The sequence below is a fragment of the Rhipicephalus sanguineus genome, chromosome 6, assembly GCF_013339695.2.
Source record: "Rhipicephalus sanguineus isolate Rsan-2018 chromosome 6, BIME_Rsan_1.4, whole genome shotgun sequence".
NCBI lineage: Eukaryota > Metazoa > Arthropoda > Arachnida > Ixodida > Ixodidae > Rhipicephalus > Rhipicephalus sanguineus.
Window position 1 is genome coordinate 157,999,396 of NC_051181.1, and position 15,923 is coordinate 158,015,318.

At 45.0% G+C, this 15,923-nt stretch overlaps 1 protein-coding gene across 1 annotated transcript in view; it reads right to left on the minus strand.

The window, feature by feature from the left end:
• The window catches only part of LOC119396873 (kinesin-like protein KIF11), a 55,879-nt gene that overhangs the window by 30,165 nt on the left and 9,791 nt on the right, over nt 1-15,923 (minus strand). The window contains exons 9-10 of the mRNA XM_049416651.1: nt 7,976-8,064; nt 6,425-6,512 (exon numbers count right to left, since the gene is read on the minus strand). Coding sequence (XP_049272608.1) covers nt 6,425-6,512; nt 7,976-8,064 — 177 coding nt within the window. The remainder of the gene's footprint in view (nt 1-6,424; nt 6,513-7,975; nt 8,065-15,923) is intronic.

The following is a 15,923-nucleotide window of genomic DNA, read 5'->3' on the forward strand; positions in this document are numbered from 1 at the left end:
TAATGGATGATAGTAACAGGAAAGGGTCATGGAAAATGCAGGAAAATACACTAGCACAATGTCAATTAGAACTAGAACTACCCTCGAACTCGAACTTTACAGAACGTGGAGCATAGATAAAACGTAATCAAATCCCACAGCAACACATTTACCAGCTTTGAAAAAAACAAATGCTCTTGACTGCGTGAATGACTAAGGCACAGGAAAAAGGGTCCCAAAAGAGAGTCAAGGTTCTTCGGGAGAAGACTATCGAAGACTATCTATTGCTGCCCTTACATACATACACATATATCATCATCATTATCATCGTCAGCCTGTCTACGCCCACTGCAGGGCAAAGGCCTCTCCCATGTTCCAATAATCAACCCGGTCCTGTGCTTTCTGCTGCCACGTTATACCTACAAACTTCTTAATCTCATCTACCCACCTAATTTTCTGTCTCCCCCTCGCACGTTTGCCATCTCTTGGAATCCAGTCAGTTACCCTTAATGACCACCGGTTATCCTGCCGACGTGCTACATGCCCGGCCCATATCCATTTCTTCTTCTTGATTTCAACTATGATATCCTTAACCTCCGTTTGTTCCCTGACCCACTCTGCTCTCTTCCTGTCTCTTAAGGTTACACCTATCATTTTCCTTTCCATCGCTCGCTGCGTCGTCCTCAATTTAAGTTGAACCCTCTTTGTGAGTCTCCAGGTTTCTGCTCCGTAGGTAAGTACCGGTAAGATGCAGCTGTTACATACCTTCCTCTTGAGGGATAGTGGTAGACTACCATTCACGATTTGATAATGCTTGCCGAATGAGCCCCATCCCATCCTTATTCTTCTAGTTACTTCACTTTCATGGTTCGGCTCCGTGGTTACTACCTGTCCTAAGTAGCCATACTCTTTAACAACTTCCAGTGTCTCGCCACCTATCGCAAAGCACTGTTCTCTGCCAAGATTGTTCCACATTACTTTAGTTTTATGCATATTAATTTTCAGACCTACTCTTCTACTTTCCGTATCCAGTTCAGTAATAATGAGCTGTAATTCGTCTCCCGCATTACTCATCAATGCAATGTCATCGGCGAATCACAGGTTACCGAGATACTCTCCATTAACTAGCTTATTCCTAATTCTTCCCAATCTAAGGCCCTGAAAACCTCCTGTAAACACGCAGTGAATAGCATTGGAGAGATCGTGTCTCCCTGCCGTACGCCCTTCTTTATTGGGATTCTGTCTCTGTCGCTTTCTTTATGGAGGACTATAGTGGCTGCAGATCCGCTGTAGATTTCTTCCATTATGTTTATATAGGCTTCATCGATGCCCTGATTCCGCAGTGCCTGCATGACTGCTGATGTCTCCACTGAATCAAATGCCTTCTCGTAATCTATGAAGGCTATGTATAGGAGTTTGTTGTATTCCGCGTATATCTCTATCACCTGATTGATAGTATGAATATTGCCACGTGCGTTTCTTTATCACTTTTGCTGTATTCGGTTTTCAGCCACAAAGACTGTCAGCAACGCTCAGCGCGAACCGCGCCTCATTGTTCGAGAACCTTCGCGATCATTGTAGATAGTTTTGTTAAGATTGCGCGCAAGACGCGCACACTCGAGCTTATTCTAGAATTTGCACGACAGCCAGCGATAACGCTGGAATATTCGACGGCACATGTTTAAATGCCGTCGAGCTTCACCGCTTGTCAGTTGATCGACAGTCGACGCTCTGTTCTCCGCTATCAGTGCATACAGTGTGTATTACCTTTCCGTTTCTCGGCCACAAGTTCGGCCAAATAAAGACTTTCATCTCGGACACATCGTCTGCGGTCTTCGTCCACGTCACGACCCCGTGACATCTGGTGGAGGTGCTTTTCCTTCATGTTCCGAACGCCCCCGTCAAGCCGTGAACCCAGTGCAAGTCGCAAAGAAGACGTCGACGCCAACCCCGACCAGCGAGCCAGCCGCAGACAACGAGGTCTAGCACCAGAGTACGGGCTTCTACCTGATAAGACCCGGAAGACACAGGCCGTGACCACGACGGCGGCAACGATGACAGCCCCTGTACCATCGCCCGCGGCAGTCGTACTACAACAACGCAGAGAGCCGCCAACGTTCCGCAGATCGTCATTTGAAAATCCGGAAAGCTGGCTAGAAGCGTACGACCGCGTTGCCGTCTTCAATAAATGGACCAGTGAGGACAAGCTACGGCACGTATACTTCGCCTTGGAAGACGCCGCGCGGACCTGGTTCGAGAACCATGAGCGAACCCCGACAACGTGGGACATTTTTCACACCAAGTTCCTCGCCACATTTACAAGTGTCGTCCGCAAGGAGAGGGCTGAAGCTCTACTGGAAATCAGTGTCCAGCTCCCAAACTTTACTTATCCTGTCAATACTGGTGGGATGTCAGATTCCTCTGAGCTATTACTGCTTCTTACGTTATCATCCAGACTGTCTCAGCTGCTGTACAGATCTCTAGAACTCTTCCGCTACCTCAACTATTCTATCCCTATTGGTTGTGACCTTGCCTTCCTTGTCCCTTAATGCATACATCTGATATTTGCCTATACTCTGTTCCAGAAGTTCCGTGCAGCAGAGCCAAGGCTAGACGACCCTCGAGCGCAGGTTTTTGCGAAGCGAGATGTAGTGCCCCATATACGTAGCCCGTTGTTTGTCCTCATGACTTTTGCAAGCGGTCTCGTCGGAGGATTTTTACTTGAAAGCTTCTCTGCGTGTTGTAGCTGTGATTTGTATGACGATTTTGTCGCATTTTCTGTATAAAACAATTTTTGTGGCTCCATGATACTGAAGAAAGAGTTCTTGCTTGTACGTGTTATAACATGCAAATAACGAAAGAAATAACGCTGTTGTGGCTCGTATGTGTTATGTTTTTACTTATAAAGTACGAAGGAATGGTACGACACTGTCTAAACTTTTATGAGTAGTCCGCACTGCCCGAGCGTCCACAGCGCCGCGGAGGACCCAGTCTTGGGTTGTGATTAGTCCGCGGTGGCAGATTTGGTCACTCCTTAGTCAAAATGGCGGCGCCTGGTTCACCTGTGCGATATCGTGCAAGTATCTCGAAGACGCGCGCTTTTACGGTGCCGAGGAAAATATTTAACCGCTTTCACAATTACAGCTCATCTCACTGCGCAGTTGCACAGTGTCCCGAGACGCTCTTGCCGCTTTCGCTGCAGCGCTCGCCGCTAGCAGTCGACAGGGCGCGGAAGGATACACTTAGATGTGCTCGCCCTCCTGATTGGTTGAGAAGGCCTGTAGCTTCCACAGTGCTGCACGGAACTTCTGGAACAGAGTATATGCACAGTTTTGTCTTCATAGCTTTGAGGCTTCTTCCATCCTTTAGAGCATGCTCAATTCTCTCCATATTATACTTTCTTATGTCAGCTACTTTACGCCTATTGATCAACTTCGAAAGCTCCACCAGCTCTATTTTGTCTGTTGCATTTGAGGCTTTCATGGCTTGACATTTCTTGATGAGGTTTTTCGTCTCTTGGGATAGCTTACCAGCGTCCTGTCTAACGACTGTACCCCCGACTTCTACTGCACACTCCTTAATGATACTCGTCAGATTATCATTCATTGCGTCAACGCTAAGGTCAGTTTCCTCGGTTAAAGTCGCGTACCTATTCTGAAATGAAACTCTGAATTCCTGTACTTCCCTCTCACAGCTAGTTCATTAATCGACTTCTTGCGTATCAGTTTCTGCCGTTCCTTCCTCAAGTCTAGTTGAATTCTAGATCTTATGATTCTATGGTCACTGCATCGGATCTTGTTAACTACTTCCACATCCTGTACAATGCCCGGGTGGACACACATTATGAACTTAGAAGCACTTGTTGCTGGGCTAGTTGGTTCATCGTAATGAGGGAAAAAACCTAGACGCCTAAAACACCGAAAGAAGGACGAAGAAGCCCTGTGCTTCTTCGTCCTTCTTTCGGTGTTTTAGGAGTCTAGGTTTTTTTTCCCTCATTGCACATTATGAAGTCTATTTCATTTTTAGTTTCGCCATTAGGACTCCTCCACGTCCACTTACAAGTAGCTCGTTTTCTGTAGAAGGTATTCAGGATTCGCAAATTGTTGCATTCTGCGAACTTTACTAATAACTACCCTCTGGCGTTTCTAGAGCCGATGCCATATTCCCCAACTACATGATCTGCAGCCTGCTTCTTGCCTACCTTTGCATTAAAGTCACCCATCAGTACAGTATACTGTGTCTTTACCTTACTCATTGCCGATTCTAGATTTCCGTAGAGGCGTTCAACCAGTTGATCATCATGGCTGGATGTAGGTGCGTAGGCCTGTACCACCTTCATCTTGTACCTCTTATTAAACTTAATTACAATACATATCACCCTCTCATTAATGCTATAGTATTCCTCTATATTGTCAGCTATATTTTTATGAATGGGGAACCCCACTCCTAGTTCTCTTCCGTCAGCTAAGCCACGATAGCATAGGACGTGTCCGTTCTTCAGCCCTGCATAAGCCTCCTGTGGCCTCCTAACCTCACTGAGCCCTATTACATCCCATTTAACACCCTCTAATTCCTCGAATAGTACAGCTAGACTCGCCTCACTAGATAAAGTTCTAGCATTATACGTTACCAAGTTCAGAATCCAATGGCGGCCTGTCCGGACCTAGAGATTCTTAGCCGCTGGGGACAGAGGGCCGAGGGTTAACTAGTGTATTCATGTGGGAGGTAGTGGCCAAGTACTACACCAGGGTGGCCAATCCTGCTCTGGTGAGGGAGTGCATTGCTGGCCGTGGTCGCCAGTGAGGCTGCACCCCAGGCCTTGTCAGCTTTGCATTAAGCCGCAGGCTCCACTTCTGGTGATGCCCTTACGTCAATTCCTTTAAGGGGAGACGTGGGTCTTGAAAAGTGTGTTTTTAATAATTGGGTGAACAGAATGAAATTTAATACACGTATTCAGTTTTTTCTGCAGATTCCAAATCTGTGAGAAGATTTTTCATAGCTGCATTAGAACAAAAGATATGCTATTTCTACGTTTTCTAGCACATTTCTTACGGGGATTTTTGGCAACTTCTTTTCGTCAAACACAAAAGCAAAGTATGTGACAAGAATGCCAGAAAGCTGATCTAGCCGATGATGCTGTTTATTTTCTTATAATATTGTTTACCAAATGATAACTCTCGATAATCATAAAGTGTATGAAGCAAAAATTTTTCACTCATATTTGCAGGCATATATTTTGCATTCGAAGTTTTATGAAAACAATAAAATTAGCATCATCGGCTAGACGAGCTCTCTGGCAGTCTTGCCAAATACTTCGTTCTTGTGTTTGACAAAGCAAAGTTGCCAAAAAGTACCGTAACAAATATGCTCTCATAAATTGCATATCTTTTGTTCTAATGCAGATAAAAAAAATGTACTTGAAGATTTGGAATCTACAGAAAAAACTGAATAGGTGTACTAAATTTCATTCAGCTAACCCAATTAATAAAAAAACTTTTTTCAAGACCCACGTCTCCCCTTAAGGGGAGACGTGGGTCTTAAAAAATGGTTTTTTAAAAGTTGGGTGAATGGCATGAAATTTAATACACTTATTCAGCTTTTTCTGCAGATTCAAAATCTCTAAGTAGTTTTTTAATAGCTGCATTAGAACGAAAGATATGCAATTTCTAACACATATTTAAGCATATTTCTTACGGGGATTTTTGGCAACTTTGCTTTGTCAAACACAAAAGCAAAGTATGTGGCAAGATTGCCAGGAAGCTGGTCTAGCCGGTGATGTTATTTATTTTCTTATAATGTTGTTCACCAAATTATAATTCTCGATTACCAGAAATAGTATGCAGCAAAAAAATTTCACTCACATTTATGTCTATTTATTTTGCATTCAAAGTTTGTTGAAGACAATCGGATTAGCATCACTGGCAGCTTTGCCACATATTTTGTTTCTGTGTTTGACAAAGCAAAGTTGCCAAAAATTCCCGTAAGAAATATGCTTTTAGAGATTGCACATCTTTTGTACTAATGCAGCTACCAAAAATCTAATTACAGATTTTGAATCTGCAGAAAAAATGGGATAAGTTTTGGGATAAAAACTTGGGAGTTTTGGGAGAAAAGTTTTGGGAGAAAAATGGGATAAAAAATGGGATTTCGTTCAGTTCACCCAGATAAAAGAAATAAAAAAAAAGACCCGCGTCTCCCCTTAAGTTTCAGCTTTGCAACCATACTTCCCCCGGAACCCAAATACTTTGGTTTCCTGGAAGCTGCCCGCCGAGTCATTTGAGTAACTTGGGCGGATTGCTGGTTGCCATCGTTTATGGTCAGAACTAGGGCGGTATCTGATCGTGACGTGACGATCAGCTGCAGTGAAGTGATCAGCTGCTCAAGCTATCATTCGTCTGCTAGGCACGCAGACCAATGTTAGCTGAACCAATGGAATGCCACTCACTGTCAAAAGCTTTACATTCAGGGACTCAATTTGTGCTTCTTTCTCCAGGATGTCTTGCGACTGGCTGGTCAGCCTCACCTCCATCATTCTGGGGGGGAAAAAAATAAATGAATAAAAATTGCAGTGCCAAAATGTATAATTTATGAAGTGGATGAAACAGTAATAACTTGCAACAATGAATTCGTTCAAATAATAAGCAAGTACTGAAGGCAAGAGATGCAACATGGAGGCAACATAAAGTGAGGGTACCATGAATATAGTGCAATTAGAACTGCCAATACGTGAAAGATGCATGTGAACTAACAAACTACAAGTGAAATTACACACATGCACAGAATGATAAATACATATAAAAGGTGTCTGAATTGGGAACCAACATCATAAATGGTTTTGTTGAATGATTATTAGCACATGTACTTCAACAGAAAAATAATAAAATTGGGGCAGCTACGCACTAGTGGTGCAAAGACTGAGGAAGCAGCAGAGGTGGTAGCGTTGCCCTCCTCCACATCTCGACTTCCCTTTCCCACACCCTGCCATATACGTGACTATGCTATGACTCACCTCCTTACCCTCCTCACTCTCACTTCCCTTTCCAACCCTTTGCTGTACTATGCATGGCTATGCTTGCTCTCTTTTTTGCGCCTGCATTCCACGCCCGACAAATCTGTGCACGTATTCTGGAAGTGAAGCGGAAGACGAAGAGGACGAAGACAGCGCATGCTGGTTCATGATGATAGTTTTCTGGTGTCGCCACATGGCATAATGAAAAGCTCAACAGCTTTGCTGTAAAATTACCCCCGACTGTAATTTTGCATTGCCTAGCTTCACCAGTCACTGGGAAGGCTCACAAACTCGTGTTACAGCTTTTTGCAATAGCAATTTTTATTTACACAAGATTGTGCATCGTGTACATTGTTTATTCCCATGGGTGTTGTGTGAAAAAAAAATAATAAGTTCAATGATTTACTGTGGGCAAAGGTAGGTTGCCCAAGTCACCAGAATGTATTTGAGTTTGAGAGTCGCCTGGTTCATTATATTTATCAAAATTTCAATGTACCATTACAGACAGAAGAGGCAAAAAATGTCCAAGATGCTACAGCAGTGTAGAAAAACAAATTTCTGTGGTTAATGTAGTGCTAATGTAGTTCTTGTGTAGATCTTGGCGTAGCTCTAAATCCCACGCATAATGCAGCTCCACTACCATGAAACCTGAGGTAGTGCACAACACGGGCAACCGAGCGATTCCCTTGACAATCACGCACCTGCCGAGGTGCTGGCACCCTCTCTTGCGCTGCCCGGGTTATCAGCCGGATGCTTCAGAAGAGTCTTTTTCACAATTTTAGGTAAATTATTGAGATTAATTCTTGGTTATTTCTGCGGTTTATATTATTTTAGACCTTATTAGTTTATTTTGCACTGGTTTTGAGCATTGTCAGCCTTGTTTTAGACCTCCATTAACTGTATTGACCACTGCGCGATCAGGCGACACGAGACGGTGGACGACAAGCCAGGCCTCGGAAGTGCTTTGCACTTAAAAAAGGTGCCTACCTGTAGTTCTCCTGGTCCACAAAGACGCCATTCTTGTCTCTGGTTGCAGCCAGGTCCCTTCGAAGACGCTCAATCTCCTCTGTGTACTCCTGTTACAGTAAAGCAGAAGCACAAACATTTTGATTATTGAGAGAAGAAAGGCAGACCACTTCCCATTACAGAAACAACACATTTTGAATTCCTCGCATACCATTTGCTTCACAAGAGGAGGACTGAGAATTGGGCAAGTTGGCATTGATTTACGGTAAATGTATAAGCAAACGGCGCACTTGAAACAAGGACAAAGTCATGTGAAGTTTGCCTTTTTGTCCTAGATTAAGTGCACTGTTTGCTTACATTGGCTTCACAAGTCAGAATACAGCAGGGAAGTACAGTTGAACCCCTAAGAGACACCTCCTATAAGGGACAACTACTCCCAGGTATGTGCCTCTTATAAAAGGGTTCAGCTGTGTCCTAGTGTACATCACTGCTAACTGATAAAAGGGCTACCAGTATACCAGAATGACCTCAGTAGTAGTTTATTGCCTCACAAACCACCTGCTGCAAAATTTCTTCGAATCCTTCAAGTTTGAGGGATTCGTCGCACACTCGGAGCTCTTTTACTCTTTCATTCGGTAAGGCGCGCTGGAAAGCTAGGCAGGGAGGAATGACAAAGAAGCAAAAAGCTATCTCAAGGTGCATCATGACCCGAGCATTTTCTCTATTTTTTTTTTTTGCTCCTTTGAATGTGCCGACACTTTCAGTATGACGACAAGTACACCACCACAATGTGGGGGCATCTCATGGCAGCGGTGGTAACTATGCAACACAAAAAGTCCTATTGTGCGTAAGTTTCGCCAAGCTCTATGAGGTGCCTGGTGAACACCAGCTTTTCCCTGTGTCAACTTGACTGACTGATAGCCAAAATCTAGATAGCGCAAGAATGGGTGTTCCAAACCAAATTGAACGAAGGTTATGGTATGCTGAACATTTGCGAGCTAGTAGACATCAAGCTGCAATTTCGCTCACGAATGTTCAGAGCATTTTGGATTTATTGTTAACAGTTCTCATTCCAGTTTAGCTCTTCAGTTACTCTCAATCCAGCTAAACTCCCAGTTAGGGAAAAATCTTGCACCGAAGAAGGCGTGCGAAATGTTTCATATTTTAAAAACTACACGTTGTACTAGGCAAATAACTACATATATTAAATCGGAGTATAAATACACATAAACTCGAAGTTAAAAAATCAATCAAGAATTAAGACAGCTCTGAAGGAGCAGCATCCTGCATGAAACTGCAAGAGGAAATGACCAGGCAACACTATTGAGGTATGTTGTAAAGCTGAAGAAACAGGAAAACACAGCATAGGGCACAACAGACAGACCTATTAGCTTAACACTTTACTGTCCGCTGAAAAATAGGCCATTTTTGGGTGCTCTAGTTAACAATTTATATACTGCCACGCAAAATTATTTATCCTACAATATATGGTACTAATCTGTAGAACAAGGAATGTGCTTTCTAATGGCGTTAAATTTAAAGCAAACATTCCAAAAAAGTTTGCAAGAAAAAAAAAAAAACGGGAAAATTTTTAACAAAAACGAGAACACACTGTAAATAAATCAATGCTGCTTTGCACCAAGTGAACATTAAAAATTTCAGAATATACGTTTTTACCACAAATGTCATATCCAAAATACCAATATCCAAAATATGGTGGCTAGAGGGGGAAGTGTGACGGGCGAGAGCGGAGGGCTGTACGAATTCCCAATGAAAGATGGCGGTCACACCAGGTGGCGCTACCTGCGCCGTAGGTGCTTGCGGCGGCATTTGCCTGCTTTGCATATGGCCACTAAACGTTAGTTTCACTTGTTTCTAATCATCGCTTATACCCCGCGCCCATGCTGCTAAAGGCACTACGTGTTTGTTTCGCTAAGAAGCATGTGTTCAAGTTCATAACAGTGTTAAGAGGAAAAAAAAAAGAAAACCAAGAATGCTTTTAAAGCAGACCGAACTGGCGTGCCTCCAGGTTTTCATATTTAAATGTTTAATATCGGTTTGCTTTGACATGTTTAATCTGGAACAGTGCAAAAACTGGGCTAGTTGGTTCATTTTCATGGTAAAAGCAGCGCAGGAAGACGGCAACACGAGAAAAAGAATGACACAGGACAGGCGCTGAACTGTTCAGCGCTGGTCCTGTCGTTCCTATTATCGTGTTCCTTTTGCACTGCTTTTACCGTATTTATAGGCTGCTTCAGTTGAACTAAACCATTTGCTCGGCTGCATAGCTCAGCTGACTTTAAAGTCTTGTTTCCTCATGGTGAAAAGTACGTAAACTGTTTACAATCGTTCATAGCGAGTATTGGCTGCAGTGCAGAGTTTTTTTTTCTCTCTCTTAGTCCGCACCGCCTCCCCCCTTCATCTCCTCTGCATTGTAGGGGTTTCTCTTGAGCGTGAAATGTTCAAAGCATTTACATTTTCCGGCTCTTTTTCCTTGAGAAAATTGAAGTGGGAATCGGAATGCTGCAGCTGGAGGCTCTTTGATACTGCACATTTTATTTTACGATTTTAGCGATAGTTCTATCTATACAAGGACCAATGATTTCTGTTAACTTATGGCTTTAGATGCATACTAAATACACGCAAGGGAAATGGTAAAACATGTTTATTTATCACACATTTGTCATCCCATACTTATGTGAGGCATTTGTTATCACATACTTCCACATCACATTAAGAGGTCAAATTACTTGACCCTCCTCAACTTCAAGTGTTTTTGGCGCTCCCTTTGGACACTCCTGTCTGCTTTTCTTTTTTATTTTTTTTTGGTAAAGTACCGTATTTACTCGCATAATGGTCGCACTTTTTTTTTTTTAAATTGACGCAAATTTCGGGGTGCGATCATTACGCGGGGTAAATTTTCCGCGAAATATTTTGAGCACCGAAAACGCAAACAAGTCGCGTATCGGAATTCTTACGATAGCTATCTTGAACATAACCAAAAATAAAAGTAGAGTAAGGCTTACCTTTGTAATAAACGCACACATTACGCAGGAACTACATGCATTGCATATTGCCCTATTTTTTTCATTCACTGACCCCCTAACTTTCATTCAGAGTTTGAAGTGTCACTGGCGTCAGTGTCATCGCCGCTCGATTCCCTGTCGGAACCGGCAGTGTCATCACAGTCCCACAGAAGGTTACCTTCCGTTCCGTCGAGCGCAGTTTTGCTCTTGCCAGTTTTGGTTTCGCGGAAAGCCCGGCGCGTGCTGTTGGTAGCTATGAGCTTCTCACGCCGATTTTTCCAATACCTAATTCTGATTTTGTCGACGCCGAAATGCCTGCCGGCAGCGCGGTTGCCATGCTCGAGCGCGTAACCGCCTTCAGCTTAAACGCGGCAGTAAAACTCGCGTATCGCCCCATCGTGAGCCGGCACTCAAACAAGCCCACGAGGCGCATCTCGACAATGTTTCCTCTTGCTGTCATGAAATGTTTAAGAAAAGCCGCAGCGCCTCACATCGCTGCTTCGCAAGGAGAAGGGCTACCTCACACGACGACGCTGTTGACATTGCAGCAAGCTACCACAAATGCAGCAAGCTACCACCGAAACATCAAAACGAACCGTCGATCAAAATTAACGACAAAATACGGCCGCTGCCTCGCTCTCCACGCGAGATGGGGCTGTAAAGAAGGTAGTCCATAACTTGCTTTCCTTGAAGTACGCGCCGATTGGAAGCATCAAGAGCAAATTGCAACCGAAGCAAAAGCGACGATCAGGGATGCTGCCATGTTGCTGGAAATCGTCACACTCACTTCCGGGCGACAAGCGATTTTTTCTGGTTTCCCAAAAACCTGCGACGTGACAAGCGACGGCGATAGATGGCCCTCCGCGACAGCAAATCCTGTCACTCGTCTCCGTCGCTCGAAAATCGCGTGCATGCGGTTGGGCCGGTTGGGCCTTAACACTGCGGGATATCAAAACCACGTGATCAAAACAAACATGGCGGCTGGCGGAGCTAAGCGAAAGCGTTTTTTCTCGTAAGTCATGGAGGTCGTGAGTGGGTCATGCGCGTCAGAACAGTTTCTTCCGTCGAAATAATGAATTATTTCGTTTACAGTGATGCTACCGAGGACTTCTGATTTGGAGCCATTTTTGGAGCAGCAAAATTTCCATTTTGGAGCACTTTGGAGCAGATAATTTTGCATCTGGGAGCACTCTGGAGCAGCGAATTTTACATCCTGGAGTGCACTACAGAAGCATATTTGAATAACATTCAAGCACCGGAATATTACTATGGTGCTCTTATGAAGGCTAGAAATATTTCGATTCATTGCAAATCTCATGGAAAAAATCATCTCAGGAGAACTCCATATTTCACTCGCTAAAAAAAAAGAAATAAGGGCTCATGCAGTTGAGTGTTCTGGATTAACCTCATCAGCGATTATTTTCGACACTAGCAAATAAACAGAATACCGGATCAATAAAATTGCACTTCATGAAATAACACTCTAAATACATCTATGTGGTTATCAGCAGATATTGTAGACAAACGACGTGATGTACAGCAGTGCCTCAATGCCAAAGAGCCAAACTATCACTAATGCCTTCCCCTAAGAAAACTCCAAGGCGAAAGCCAGGTTCTTTTTCTTCTCGATCGACCCGTACATTGACCCCTGCAATAGCAATTATATGGACACTCTCCGCGGATTTTTGCCGTCGCCATTGCCGTAATTTTCTGTATAAAGACCAAATTAATAACATCACCATGCGCATTCTAGCCGCAGGTAAAAGCTCGCGAGCGCTGGCGACGAACGCGGCTGAAGCGGAGATTAAACTAGCCGGCCGTCTGTCTCCGTCGCACGGACAGCGCATGAGATAACATCTTGCCGCGTGTGGGCCTGCCGTCGATTGCTCATCAAACAGACAGGAAACGCCCCGCCCGTCTTTCGTAAGGAGAATGAAAGGACGCCAGGGCAGCGGAAGGGGGGAGGGAGGGGACCACATCGTTCGAAGGGCGCAGTCGCTTGCGCGCGCGCTATCTCGAGGCATCAGGAGACTGCTCGTAAACTTGCTGCGCTGTCAACGCTTACTTCGTGTTTAGAGAACTCACTCAGAGCAAGAAAACGCTTCGGTTCCTGGAGCGGTCATAGTCCCTTAAACCAGTGTTTTGTTGAGTTACGCGAGATCGGATCCAAAAGAGTTAGCTGCTAGCCTTACTTCGTTTAACAATACAATTTGTTGGTATCGCATTCATTGCTTCGCCCTTAAGCGAAACTGAGTTCTTTTAACCGTCAGCTATTGACCCCCGAAAGCGAGGGGCGGACGTGTAACATGGGGTAGCCGCTTCACTGTGGGCCGTCAGCGACGGGCCCGCTACTGACAGCTGCGCACTTGCGGCTGCTCCTACCAGGAGATATGCTTTTATTAATGAGATGTCATTTTTAAAAAGCAAGCAAAAAATTCGAATTGGAACCCTAGCACGTGAGCTCGAAAGGGCAGGGCCTTTTAGGAGGTATTTACCGCAGAGTGATTACAAACTTGGACGTGCTGATATAAGCAATTACGAAAAAGCTCTTCCGAATGAAGATCCATGGATAAAGTACATCTGAGGAAAAGTGTGAACGAGTTTCCACCGTTCGCGTGCTCTTCCATAGACGCGAAGCAAGGAAAATTCGATATTGTCCCATATATCTACTGCTAGCGATCCCAGATTTCATTCCGCGATGTCCGGAAACAGAAGATGACAGACATTTTAGCAGCACACATGTAGTTATTACTGAACATTGCTTTCCTTACGTGCCGTGCGACGCATGAAACAAGCTATCAGCGGCGTTTCTAGAACAGACGACGTCCGCCGATGAATCGCCGTCGCACTTCCTCGCTACCGATAAGCCTATAGATGTCACGAGCCTCTGCGGAGAGCGCGTTTTGCTGTCGAGCCGACTTGCAGAAAAAGAAGCTGCGTCGGCACCGTGCATGGCATCGTGGCTTACTCGAGACGCACGCGCGAGCGCTATTTATTCAGTGGAATAATTCTTGGTCCATGGTTGCGACTTTGGCAGCCCCAAGATCAAGCTGCACATGTTCTGACGCGCCAGCCGTGCGATTGCCGGTGATAGACGCCCCGAAACCAGAGACTTTGGCGCAGTTTGGCGCAATTTTCGTCGATATTATCAGGATGGCGCACTAAATACAATTTGGCGCACTTTGGCGCAGGAGTGGAATCACTGCGTTTAAATCGGTAAATTTGCAGCAACAGCATAGCCATGTTTAAAGGAGAGAAACAGAGATGGGCGCGTTCAGCTGCCACAGACGTAGAAACACATGGCGGGCATGTGGTGAAAACTACGGCATTTGTCTTTACTGCTATCCTAAGACAGCACGCTTCCGCCAACGGTGGGCAAAAATTAGGAATCTGTTTGGTGCGTGCAGTTCACTTGGTGAGTCTTGAAGAGTTATTTACGTAACGTTCGACAGATGGTAAACATGATGATCATCAGCTAGACTTCGCACACGACATATCGCTGCGGCAAGTTCGGGGTGCGATCATTACGCGAGTACGATCATTATGCGAGTAAATACGGTACTTCGGTGCGTCCGGGAACACCGTAGGCACAGCGTCTTCTGACAAACGCGGGGTATCTCAACAACCTCACCGTTTATAATGTGTTGGTATATCCTTTCGATGAAACTCACGTTGAAGTGTTGCTCGCAAACAACGCTGTCCCTCGCCAGCTCTTTGTCAGTCTGCTTGATATTTCGAGCTCATTGCTCTCGCCTCGGGAGATCCTTCAGGGCTTTAAAGAGCGAAAGCCTCTCCGAGCACGATCTATGCCCGCCTTTACAGCCAGGACGAATCATGTACTTGCGCGATTTGACAGCATGGTTCGCAGAATACGTGGGTACAGTGGAGGGTAAACAAACGACGACAGCGAAGGCGAGGCATTTGAACAAGGTGATGGCATAGCACAGAGAGAACGAACGAGCCAAAGCAAGCGCGGCGAGCACCTACTACTACACCAGCGCCCCTTGCGGCAGCCAGAACTTTCATTGCGTTCCACGCATCCCTCTCCCACGGCGGGGATGCAGCGCCCGTCACACTTCCCCCTCTAGCCACCATAGTATAAGCATTCTATGTGCGTCTGTTATTTAAATACAAAAGAAAACGTTAGCCCAAGTTGCTATAGTGCCACTGCACAATGCAGTTACGTGATGTGGTGAAGCACAGGTTTGCGCAGCATGTCTTGTAGAAAACATTCATTTTCTGTTCCATTTTTGGCTCAAGAGTATACATCCATGCATATTCACTAGTTGTGTCTCGCGCCTCGGTGATTATTTTTTAGGCAAAGAACGACACGAACAAATTGACAGGTCAGACGAAATGCCGCGCGGCACTATGGAGCGCAATGAGGACGTGCACTACGGGTCGCCTTGTCGCGCTAAACTCCACTAGTTGAGCAGACGCCAGCAAGCCGTACTGCCCAAACGGTGTTGGCACCCTGAGGTAACAGCTGTGACCTTTAGAACACGCCGGATATCTTTAGAACGGAGCGCGGCGCGACCACTTGGTTCGGAGATCGAAATGAAAGTTACCGGTGGATACCTGTTGATGTTCCATGGCTGTTCGACACACTTTCGCGATCTGTGCTGCTCTCCGATAAGTCAAAATCATCTTTCAAGTCTTCGCTGCTGCCATCATAAAAAAATTATGAATCGTACTCGTCGGAATCGGTCAAAATTTGCCGTTTCCGAGAGGTAGGTGCGCGCGATGTCGACGCCATCTTTGAAGCTACGAGCGTTTGGCCCTCTCGGCTTAAAAGGCAGTTCAAAGCTCTCTCTGCGGCGGAAAAAGTAAACGACACAGTGGAACTAAAAAAATAGTGCCTGTTTTATACGATGGACCACGTTAGCTGTCCGTAAGCACTTCTAACGCGGCAAAATTTTAAGTTGAAAAGCATCAATAGTGGG